Below are 12380 nucleotides of genomic sequence, written 5' to 3'. Positions count from 1 at the left end.
GAGTATAAATAGACATGGACTCTGACTAGACACAGGTGGACGCAACTGACCATCAACACAGGGATAGGCTGCCTTGCCCTGCCAACAGTCATAAAGAAATCACACCCAGTGTGAAGTGTGCAATTGATGAGTTAATTTCATTAAGCTATATATGAACTAGACTAGAGGAACAATGTTAAATCTCTGTCCATTCACTTCAAGTGGCGCTCAACAGCGCCACTTGAAGGTAGGTCACCCACTACTTTATTTGATGTGTGGACGCTGGTATTCAGGCGGTACTACTGTATTTGATGTGTGGGTGCTGGTATTCAGGTGGTACAACTCTATTTGCCCTTATTAGAGCAATGGTTACCGAGTTATGACCATTTGAAATGTTAGAAACTGCTGTAACACTGCTGTAGTGCCCCATACAGTATGTGTGCAAATAGGTTTATTCAGTTACTTTGAAGTATTTTTAAGGATTTTATTAACTTTAAGTAGTTACACTTAAGTTAGTTGCTTTTTACTTACTTTAATTGTTTTTAAGTACTTTTACATAAAATAGTAACTAACCTTTTCTGACTTTTATTCATTTTAAAGGGATATTTCACTTTCAAAAAAACTTTGGGTCATTTTATCATCTACTCAGGCTTTTGTGAGCCCCCCAGACAGTTTTTAAGTTGCTTGATTCAGTATTTAGATATTTGATATTCATTTTATCAGACACGCCCCCTTCCTATACAAACCCATTGTAACTTCAAACTCCATTTTTAACATGTTAGATTAATCAAAAACACCCGTCCTTGGTTCTGGTGACTCACCCTGCCCTCCTAATACGTGAGGGGGCCGTGTTTTTTTCGATAACTTTTTTCATTTACTTTTAATATCTTTTTTGGAAAATGAAAAAAATGTAATACAATGAAAAAATGTTAATAAAATAACTGAAAAAAGGAATCGAAAAACCACGGCCCCTCGCGTATTAGGAGGGCAGGGTGAATCACCAGAACCAAGGACGGGTGTTTTTGATGAATCTAACATGTTAAAAATGGAGTTTGAAGTTATAATAGGTTTGTATAGGAAGTGGGCGGGTCTGACAACATGAATATCAAATATATAAATACTGAATCAATCAACTTAAAAACTGTCTGGGGTGTTCACAAAAGCCTGAGTAGACGATAAAATGACCCAAAGTTTTTTTGAAAGTGAAGTATCCCTTTAAGCATAGCCCAGCCTGAGAGGAAGCAATAAGGGCTGAAGAACATGGCCAGAAGGGGCAGAGGAGCATGACAAAGATTATGACAATCATCACCTCTGATTTACTGGGGTCATCGCTAGAGGACAGCAAGAGAGTTTGGGAGGACCCTTACTGTTCCTGATATATGTGAATGACATGTCGTCAGCCTGCGACTGCAACCTGTTCCTCTTCGCAGATGACTCGGCCCTGCTAGTCTCGGACAGGGACAGGCTGCAGGTTGAGAAAACTCTCAGCTCTGAACTCAACAAGATCTGCATCTGGCTCTCCGACAACAAGCTCTCATTACACCTGGGCAAAACGGAATGCATCCTCTTTGGGTCCACTCCTAACCTCAGAAAGGCAGAGAGCTTCACGATCAAAGCGGGTGATGATATCATCAAAAGAAAAAACGAAATTACCTACCTGGGCTCTATCTTGGAGGCTGACCTCTCTGGTGACAAAAATGCTGAAAAAACGATCAAAACGGTCCACAAAAAAACACGCTATTTGCGGAGTATTGATCGTAAAGTCAGTAAGAAGACTCTGAAGACTCTTGCAGTGGCCCTCATACAAGGTCATTATGATTATGCATGTACTTCATGGTATCACAACACCACCAAGGCCTTAAAAACAAGGCTCCAAACATCCCAAAACAAACTTGTAAGGCTACTTCTTGGCCTCAACTACAAAATCCATCTAACCCCTGATCATTTTGATAGGATTGGATGGCTTAGGGTTGCGGACAGAGTACAGCAACTTGCTATGGGCCTGGTCTTCAAGATATATCACAACATTGGGATCCCCCTGTATTTGTCAAAATACTTCCAAAATGTTAATGATGTCCACGATCACAATACCAGAGGCAGCTCCACAAACCTTGTCCAACCCTTTTTTGGCTCAACAAAGGGAAGTAACTCGTTCTCATGCTATTCATCAAAAATGTGGAACGCCCTACCAAAAGGAGTAAAGGAGTGTAAAACCCTACTCTCTTTCAAAACAGCCCTAAAGATACACCTTCAGGAGGCTGCAATTGGAAAATGGCCCCTGTCTAAGTCCTAACCTAACCTACCCCCCCCCCCCCTCTCTCCTTCTCCTTTTGCACATATTTCTCACTCTTCATACCAGTAACCTGTAAACTGATTGTATGACATTCTATAGTAGTTGTGTATATCTGTCTGTCTCTTATATGTCATCATGATTTGTGTGCATGGGGAACTCATTTGAAACAAGCTCTGTGCTTTTATGAGTCTTCCAGTTTATACGATACGATACGATACGATACAACTTTATTGTCAGCTTTCACCGAAATTTGCTTTGTGTCCATGACGTCACCGCTCAAGATACAGGCAGGACATACACAATACATTACACAAAGTACATTACAGGACATACATCACAGAAGCAGACAGAAACAAGAACAGTAGAACAAATCCTTTTGGTTTACCGACTTTGGTTTAAAAGCCGAACAGACTGATGTACAAAAGAGTTCTTTAGCCTGTTTTTCTCATATTTAGGGACTCTAAACCGCCTCCCGGAGGGCAACAGTTAGACCTTGTATTGTGAATTTGTACTTCCATGTACTGTTGTTCTCATGTCTTACTAAATAAAGTACATCAATCAATCAATCAATCAAGGCCCTCCGGAGCCTTTAGCTGTCCAGCCCTGGGCCCGATGGCATCCAACTGATGATAAGAGCCTGATGGTGGGAGCAAACAGGATGCTGCAGAGGCTATCAGAATTGCCTTGGAGCTTAATGGAGACAGTGCAGTGTGGCACGTCCTGATGGTGCTCACCTTGGCATACTCTGGCTTAACTCTCGGAGGCAGACACTAGAGGTCTCAGGACGGCTGGTGGAGAGTGTTGTAGAGATGTGGGCGATCAGAGGGCATTTCATCCATGAGTTGCAGAGAAGTGTGTGTGTGTGTGTGTGTGTGTGTGTGTGTGTGTGTGTGTGTGTGTGTGTGTGTGTGTGTGTGTGTGTGTGTGTGTGTGTGTGTGTGTGTGTGTGTGTGTGTGTGTGTGTGTGTGTGTGTGTGTGTGTGTGTGTCTGTGTGTCTGTGTCTGTGTCTGTGCGTGTGATTTGTATGGGCTATGTGTGACAAATACTTTGTGAGTTTGTGTGTCACAAAGTGAATGTACAGGGTCAGGGGGTGTCATTCACGTTATATGTGCAATTTAAAGTTTTAGTGCAAGGGTGATTCGCTGCCTCAGGTATTTTTGTCACTCTGTGGGTTAGCCACTGTCCACATGTATTTGTTATTGCTGCTTCAGTTTTGGGTTTAAACATACCAGAGATGCTTTTGGTTAACTATCTTGGTCCGTTTCTCTATGTTTTCCAATGCTGACTTGTTTAAATAGTTTGACATTTGTATAGCATTCTTCTGCAGAGGGCCACATATGTTTTCACAAAGTATATGTTCTCCAGTGTCTCTCTTGTGTGTCTTTCATAATTAAACGAAACTATTTAAATGTTCAGGATTTTCAATGGAAAAAACTAAATCATGTTTGCAAGCACACCTATTGAATTAGTTGCAAAATACCTCCCACATCAAAAACAAGGACAGATTTACAATACTAGATTTTCAGGCCGCTATGCTACCTTAAAATCCAGCCCTAATTATTGCACTGATCAGAGCAATGGTCATGCACCGAGTTATGGCCATTTGAGGTGTTAAACACTGCTGTAGTGCAATTGGGTGTGACTATTTTCGTCAGATCCATGAACAGTGTTTGTGGCAAGTTTGGTGTGAATTGGAGCAACGGTGCCCCCAGGCGGGGCCCCTGAGTGCCGTCCGACCACCGTTGGCGTTGGTTGACCCTCTACGAAACTTTAATATAGGATACAATTTACAATTTTGGCATTTAGCAGGTAATCACATACATGCCATTAGGAAAAAGAATGGTGTTGTATATGAGTTGTAGTGCTGTTGCTGACTTGTGGTGGCCCCCCAAACATTATGTCAACGAACATAATAAGTAAAGTTGCAACATATGTCTACAACATTGCAACATTCTCTGTTTATCTAGGACGTCTCTGAAGTATAACTGAAAGTTAGTTTCAGTTTGTTGAAACTCCATCTTTAGCAATATTACTTTGGGAGGTTTCCAATCTCAAATAAGAAATTTGACTGGTTGAAGCAAAATAGGCTACTAGTCGATCACAGCACAACCAATTCAGGATATGGGATTAATGCTTAATTGATATGCCCCGCCGGGTACGACGGTGTCGTGCGTGCGAGTCGGCGTGACGAAAATGTCGAGAAACGGTCCTAGAGCTACAAGCTTACAGCACGTTGCGGAAGTGTCGCACTGTGAGCTTGTAGATCAGCGAATCGGGGCTTTCGCAGTCTCGTGGGCTAATGTACGCACTGTGCTCTGACGCAAAGCAGCGTTGCCAGGTTTTGTGAGAGATGGGCCTATGAAAACAAGCCCAAAAGAAGCAACTTAGGACACATGAGCACTTTAAACTTAAACCTAATACTGTATACATCGGCTATTTGAAAATAGTCGATCTACAAGCTCGTAGATCTGCTATTTTCTTTAAATAAAATGCTGAATATTAGGAAGATGTTTGAAACATAAACATTCTAACAACACAAATCTGGTTCCCAGAAAACCACTGGTTTAAATAATAATTAGAAAATGTAAGCAACTACACTTTAGAAACAAGCCCCAAAAACCGCAACCTGCAACTGCAATTACCAATATTTATAAGCAACTTCACATAAAAAACAAGCCCAAAGTCGCTTATAATAAGCGGACATGGCAACACTGACGCAAAGGTCTGACAGCAAACATGAGGCCGCGAGGTACAGTGCGCATGCGCGTGTGTGTCGAGAAGAGGCAGCAGCACAGCAGCTACAAGGAAAAAGTGGTAACGAGACAAAGGACTTACCAAAGCAACCCCGTCTAAAAAGAGCATCGACTGGGTCGTTTTAAAGAGGATTACGGACATTCGGAAGCTGTACATTAGACAGAAAGTGGCAGGTAAATGGAGAGATTAGTCTGAATTGTAATGTGAAACGGTTTGTGTGCATTCATTGCCAGACGACTGTCACGTAGTGCAGCCTTCAGGAGAAGGATTGTGCAAGCCCGAGTAATCTTGATGATCGTCAATTTAACTTCGGCCCTACACAGGTACACCCCCAGACTTGTACTTAATGTCATGAACCAGTGGATTGTACTCGTAGTATAGTCTGAGATTGTATATTTTGTACGTTTCACGGTTGTTTTTTCAGCTACTAAAGCAGACACCTTCCTCTGTCCAATCGGTGGGCTGCTTGAAATGTTTACCTTTTTCACGTTAGTGATGATTGCTGACCAGCGTTAAACGAGAACAGCGTGTAAAACCATACGATTACGATATCTTATCACACTTTCACGAAGCAGATATTGACAACAAGAAAAACATTCTCTAAAGTGTATTTTTATCTGTCTCTTACGTTCTCTCTCTCTCAGCTGTTTTCAGGCACCAAATCCCCAGCTGGATCTATAACACTTTTTGCTAGCAATGGAAAGAACTGCAAACCTGTAAGCCAGCTACTTTGATGGAAAGAGTCATCATCATCATCCACACACACAATGGAGGAAGTGGAAAACACTGAGCAACAAGACTGTCTCCTCTAGTCTTTGACATTGTAGGTGATGCAACTTCTGGCATTACTTAAGCAGCTGTCTTTTAATTGATTACGCACATCTGGAGTATCTAATGTTTGCACTTGCTGCTAACTGTGCGGGCAATCCCTTCACACTGTTGATGCACACGTGAATGCCAGTCCATCGTCCCTTTTATTCCTACCCCTCGCCCCCTCCCCACACATCCATTCCTGTTTCTGAAAGAGCAGGTCTACTCTGTTCAAACCCAAAAAGGGTCTCTCCCTTAACCTCGTAAGCCTGCCCCCTACCCCCTCCACGCAAGCCCATCCCCTCCTCCGAGCGGCTGAGTGGTTGCCGTGGCGACAATTGCCATGACACCGATGTAGCATCGTATCTGCGAAGGTGGCGGTGGTAGTGGTTGTTGGTGGTAGTGAGTCAGTGAGGAGGAGGAGATGGGAAGCGCTCCCCATTCAGCTGGGGAGTGGAAGGGGAAGGGGCGAGGAGGCCTGCAGGAGCTGGGCTGCATGCCCTGGAAGGTCAGTAAGCAGAAAGGAGGAGGCGAAACGGTCCTTGGAGGGTCGAGAGGAGGTGGGGAGGATAGGAGGTGCAGGGATCTCAGGGAGTCGCAGCAACAGGATCTCTCGTCTTCTTCCTCATCCCTCTCTCCTCCTCCTCACCCCACGACGGTGCCTTCCCAAGAGGCATCTCCAGCTCCTCCGGCCATCTACCACGAGAAGCAGCGCAGGGAGCTGTGTGCCCTGCACGCACTCAATAACGTCTTCCAGGACGGCACAGCCTTCAGCAGGGACACGCTGCAGGACATCTACCAGAGGTGAACAGGGGTGCAGGGATGATGTGTGTGTTTTGTGAGCATGGCTGCCTCACGTTCCCTCATCTCTCTCTCTCTCTCTCACTCTTTCTCTCTCTCCCATTGATTAGTTTCTCATTCACAGTCCCCTATGTCCTTCATTTTTGTCCTCAACTCTCTTTTATTTCACCTTGTTGCCAGACTTTCACCCAGCACTCTGGTGACTCCTCACAAGAAGAGCATGCTGGGTAATGGGAACTATGACGTCAACGTCATCATGGCGGCTCTACAGACACGTGGATTTGAGGCTGTATGGTGGGACAAAAGAAGGTACGCACGACCTGGCATGGCGGGGGTTGACAGCAAACGCATTTTTTCGTCTTACGATTAATTGTGGATTCAAGCATTGTTTTGCTTCATCAGACAGGAAAGAGATGGTCATTGTCTGGAGTTGAACAAATGATATTGGAATCGGAATTGTGTCTGTGTGGTTGAGTCACCACCAGGGTGCTCGCTGATTGGTGTTCCATAAAGTTTTTTTGCCAGACCTGAAAGGTATGGCCTACACGAGGCTTTGTCACCAATTTGTCCATACATGGTATGTCTGGTTGTGGTTAGGTTTCTTATGCATGAATAAATAGGCACAGACTATTCGTGACATCACTATTATGTCACAAGTATAAATACAGTTGGTATATAACGTAAGACACAAAGATTTCAATTAGACCTTCAATGTCAAATATCCTGGTCTTGTTATCCATAAATTAGGGTTCCCCCTATCAGTATATCGAACAAAGTTCGATTAATTTAGCAAACCTTGCCAATGGAGTCCATTAAGAGGAAGAGGAAAAGAGAGATAGAACAGGGTCCGTCCTTGACCGATGTTGATGTTCATTTGGTCTACCTCCCTAACGTCAAGGAAAAGCACATTGATTTCTCTGAGATGAAAGACGACTAAAAGATATATCTTCTACCCTACCTTTAGAATTAGACTTCACACGACTTCACACAACACCGGCTTAGGTCTGGCACAACCAGGTCTCCTGGTCTTGTTCATGTATTAATGTATGCTGTCACTACTCACTAGAAAGGGTAAGGCAATATTAAAAGTATTGCCCGTTTAAGGGACACTGAGAATGTACAATGTTGACTCTGTTAACTGCGAGATTGTCCTTGTTCACTGTTTGTTTCAAAAATAGCTATCTTGACTAAAGAAAAAATGCTTCAGATTGACGTAAAGGTGGTCATAGACCATAGGAGTGTGTCAGGCTGGTGGCTGCCCATGAAATTCTTCATGGGAATTGTAAGGACATAGAGAAAAGCCAAAATAGGGACTTTAGGGAGACAGGGAATGAACTTTAAAATGCAAAAGCCTGGTAAGGATCCATATGTAGAGGTTACATTCCCTGTATGGCTCCTTGGTTAGAGCATGACATTCATACTACTAAGATAAGTGGTTTCATAGCGACTGGTGTCAGCCATGCTAAAAATGCATGCACTTATGGTACTATAAGACACTTAAGATAACGAGGCCACCAAATTGAGTAAGCCTTTGACTGTTTGTATCCAGCCTGGCCTTGTTCACATGAACTGCTCACTGATATAAGTTTAGTTCATCATACTACCCTACTGTGTCTTTATTGATTTGATTGATTAGTTTATTAACGTTTTGTGTAATAAATAGACTATTGACTTAATTAAATAGTCAACTTTATTAAATTAGTCAATGACTTTTAGTGGAAGACAGTCATATCTGTGAGTGATAGTTGAGAGAACAATGAGGCAGGAAGCTGCCTTTCATCAATGCAATCAATGGTATCAGAAGAGACAAATTCCTGCTACTCTGTTAAGAACAAAACGGGTCCAAAGTCTGTGTTATTCTTAATCTCGGTACTTGATACCTTGAGTAGCTGACAATTCAGCCATTGTCATCAACTTGAGTCATCACATTTTTTAGCTTAAATATTGTAAAGTAGTTTCTTGCTAAATATCATCACCATGTACATTATTCAGTATTCATACTTCCTATGAGGGTTAGGGAATCAATGGCCACAAAGGCTGATACATTTTAATTAAAAAGAAAATAATTTATTTTTGATATAATATATCAAAAATAAATTAAAAAAATATACATATTATGTATATTTTAACTGTAAACTCTCTTAACTGTTGTGGCTTTGTCTATATCTGTATCCTCTCCTCTTCTCCAGGGATGTGTGCTGTATAGAGTTGTCTAATGTGACTGGATTCATTCTCAATGTGCCATCCAACCTGCGCTGGGGGCCCCTCCGACTTCCACTCAAGCGGCAGCACTGGATAGGGGTCAGAGAGGTGGGAGGGGTCTACTACAACCTGGACTCTAAGCTGCGTAACCCACACCCCATCGGCAACCCAGAGGAGCTCAGGTAAAAATGGGTGTGTGATTGTGCATGTGTGTGCATGCTCATGTCTTGTGTTCTTGTGTCATTTGCCTGTGTGTGTGTGTGTGGTGTGTGTTTCACCTATGTGGTCCTATTACAACTATGAGGCTGAGATTACTATTACAGAATAAACCTTGTTTAGCCATAGCACCATTGATAGATGCACTGCACACCGTGAGCATGTGCTACAGTTTTATAGCATTCAGCAGGCCAGTGAGTTTTGCTTAAAGGACAACTTCACCCATTTTCAACCTATCTTCAAATAAGTGGTCCTCATTAATGCTCATTATATTATAGGAAAAAAAAAGATCTACCTGATCTGTGTCTCAGAGGAGGGTTGTGGACAGTTCAGAAACCCATCTACCAGTGATATCATCGATGGGGAAACCATGCTAATAAAACGTCAGGCTTTCTATTCCTGGAAAGTTAGCATGCTATAATGGAAGACATTGTTCTCACGTAAAAATAAATCTAAATCAAACATTTGAAATATTGTTTAAAAAAACAAAACCTGACTACCGATGATGCCATTGGTAGGAAGGTTTCAGTCCACAGCCCTCCTCTCAGACACAGACCAAGTAGAAAAAAATTGTACCATTTTATTATGAGTTTTAGTGAGGACCAATCATATGAACATAGGTTGAAAATGGGTGACGTCGTCCTTTTAAGCTCTGTTAAAACCAATGACTTGTACCTTATTCATCCCTCACTTTCTGACCCCTATCTGCATCGAACACCTGTCTATTACATGGCCTTCCACGGCTCACGATCAAACATCACTACAGAATATCTCACCGCGTTTTGTCAGCATGTTGGCCAATCCTTTCTTATCGTCCACTCTTTATGACATCACAGGAAGTTCCTGCGTCACCAGCTGAGAGGGAAGAACTGTGAGCTGCTACTGGTCGTCTCTGAGGAAGTGGAGGCGCACCAGACGTGGAGGTCTGACGGCTAGTTGGAGAGCGAAGCGACCAATCACGTTTCCATTCAGTACTCGGGTCGAGGCGAAGCGGTGTGGGCGACAACAACAACAGAAACACGGAATAACAGGAAGAGGAAATAGAACAGTTGTGCACAGCCAATCACGCGGAAGCAACTGTGGGCCAATCGACGCTGGCCAGACGTTCTTTTTCCTCCCCTCCTTCTTTTCTTTTGGTTTTGTTTACACGGCCATCGCTGGGACTCTGTTATCAGATGAGAGCCGAGGTGATGCAGGAAGCAAACACACCTACAGGGAGAACGAAAAGAATCACAATGTACAACACCAGTCAGATTTATGGAAAAACTTGTTATTTCACTATCTTGTATTCTTATGTGTTTTTATATATATATTGACAATTTTTCACGTGTTACTTTTGATTTTATGTTTGTTTTTTTATTTTTAGTTTCTTTTTTTTTCTTTTTTACATTTGATAGTTTTTGGTTTTCCAAATTTCCAAAGTGATGGAAGTTCAGGCTGTAAAATGACGAGTTTCTTCTGCCTGTCTCCTCCAGCGGTCTTACATGTTGGACGTCTGCCATGTTCACTGATGTGTCTAAACGTCTGTCCTTCACCAAATGTGTCCTTCCTTGCTTCACTGTGACTGTACCACCCCACCCATCCCACCCACCCTCTTTTGATATCTCACCTCACAATCTGTGATTATCACATTGCCAACTTTGTATATCTCACACCCTGAAATAGCTGTCAATGGACAAGAACACATACACACATCGAGTCTGTTAAGTGGGACACAAAGTGTTTTGTACAGCAACAAAGCAATGCAATACCCAGGCCAAGCACACCTCCCAGTGGATGTTTGACTGTACTTCATGCTGTAATATTGGTCTATAGAAACACCCTTCCAGCAAAGGCTGATTTATGCTTTGGTTACAAAGTGTTGAGCAACATGTCACCGAAGCATACATCAGGCTGAACAACAGCCCTCTGTAGCAAAGGATCTCTACCGATATAACTAAATTCTCACCTTCTAGACCGAGACCTCTGTTGTGAAACCTGCCAAACACAGTGGGGTTTTGTTTTGAGGTTGTTTTCAAGGAGGGTATTTCTGCTTTATATGACAGTAAAATAGAGAATGAGTTAGGAGAATGGGGGTTTGTGGTGACATGGGTCTTGGCCAGGTTTGAAACCAAGTCTTGTATTGTGTTAGTCATACTAACTGGTTGAGCCACCAGCGTGCCCCCTGAGGAAGTTGTCTTTGCACGTTTTTCAGTTACAGTTTAATTCTGGGTATGTTTTGTCCCATTGGTGATGCTTTGAAATGGAGTTGTAAGTTTGAGCAAGAGCATGGTACACGGGGACAGAAGAACTGGACAGTGTGTGTCTAGATGAGCAAGCCATGAAATGAAACACAAAAAGTGTCTTTTGCTGATAAAGAAAAGGAAAGTTAAAGTTGTCATGTGAGCTGGTGAGAAGCACATTCCCAGACAGACGTGTCATCATTGAGTAATGTGAAAATGAGCATTATAAGAGAGATTTGTGTGGCTGTATATGTGTGCTGTTAAGAAAAAACTTTTATTATATGGGTTATGAAGGGTTTTGTATATTCCAAAATGTGATATATCCGTTGGATATTTCTTTCTGCAACCTAAAATTTCATGATGCTACATTTCAGTACTCTGATAATTTATTACAATTTTCTAAGCAAATGTCATTAGATGATGAATACCGTTTAATATCATGACATGTTTTTTGATGCCAACATTTATTTTAAAGAGTTTTTCACATGGCGGATATCTAATTTTGAAAGGAAAACTCTTCTTATCATTTCATTGTTTTTTTTTTTGACAACTATATTGGCCTTAAATTGTTTACATATAGAATAACACAATATTGCTCTTTTAAGTAAAGAAGGGGCTGTGTCATTTTTGTTGGTTGCTCAGTCTAAAAACCTTTAAACTCATTGTTCAAGTGACCCTACATCAAAGTATTTGTGATTCACCTGATTTGATTGTCAATGATGGGCAAAGGTAGGTCCTACTGCAGGCTGAGCAGACCACTAACCTCATTGACCAAATGTGTTCTATAATTCTTTCAGCATTATTGTTTTGTTTTTTTTCATTTGTTTTCTGCCATGACAATCCCAAACATTCATCTCTTCCCAATCAAAAGAGTCCCGGTTATATGTCCTGTACTGTACATGTACTGTATTTTCTCTTGACCCCCCCTCCCCCTATTTTCACAGAAATAAAAAATGCTTATAATGGCACTTTATGTATACTCCTGTGTGTGAGATGTTGTATTTATTATGAGAAAAGTGAAATGATAGTTGGGTTTATCTGATGAACATGTCATGTAATCTGACGAACCGAAATGTAACCTTGCTCTTTTGGAAGCGTGTGT

General features: G+C 42.0%; 1 protein-coding gene across 2 annotated transcripts; it reads left to right on the top strand.

Annotated features, from left to right (window-relative positions):
- Positions 1-5053: 5053 nt before the first annotated feature.
- josd1 (Josephin domain containing 1) lies at positions 5054-12238 on the top strand. Of its 2 annotated transcripts, none has more exons than XM_084078630.1 (5): positions 5054-5200; positions 5672-6641; positions 6819-6947; positions 8828-9022; positions 9893-12238. In XM_084078630.1, exons 2-5 carry the CDS (start codon positions 6262-6264, stop codon positions 9990-9992), a joined length of 804 nt encoding a protein of 267 aa, XP_083934756.1. In that variant the 5' UTR covers positions 5054-5200; positions 5672-6261; the 3' UTR covers positions 9993-12238. The 2 variants fall into 2 exon arrangements, with proteins under 2 accessions (XP_083934756.1, XP_083934755.1); XM_084078629.1 differs by having other exon boundaries at positions 5054-5350.
- The last annotated feature ends 142 nt before the right edge of the window (positions 12239-12380 follow it).

Source organism: Gymnoscopelus microlampas (genome assembly GCF_963454915.1).
Source record: "Gymnoscopelus microlampas genome assembly, chromosome: 14".
In the NCBI taxonomy this organism is placed as follows: Eukaryota; Metazoa; Chordata; class Actinopteri; order Myctophiformes; family Myctophidae; genus Gymnoscopelus; species Gymnoscopelus microlampas.
The sequence above is the reverse complement of the archived record's forward strand: the minus strand, read 5'-3'. Positions and strand labels throughout refer to the sequence as shown.

Bases quoted from the DNA above. Each gene is read 5' to 3' on its own strand.
- josd1 (XM_084078630.1), top strand. From the start codon at position 6,262: ATGGGAAGCGCTCCCCATTCAGCTGGGGAGTGGAAGGGGAAGGGGCGA. The intron at 6,642-6,818 runs GTGAACAGGGGT...CCTTGTTGCCAG, and splicing joins CTGCAGGACATCTACCAGAG to ACTTTCACCCAGCACTCTGG. The intron at 9,023-9,892 runs GTAAAAATGGGT...ATGACATCACAG, and splicing joins GGCAACCCAGAGGAGCTCAG to GAAGTTCCTGCGTCACCAGC.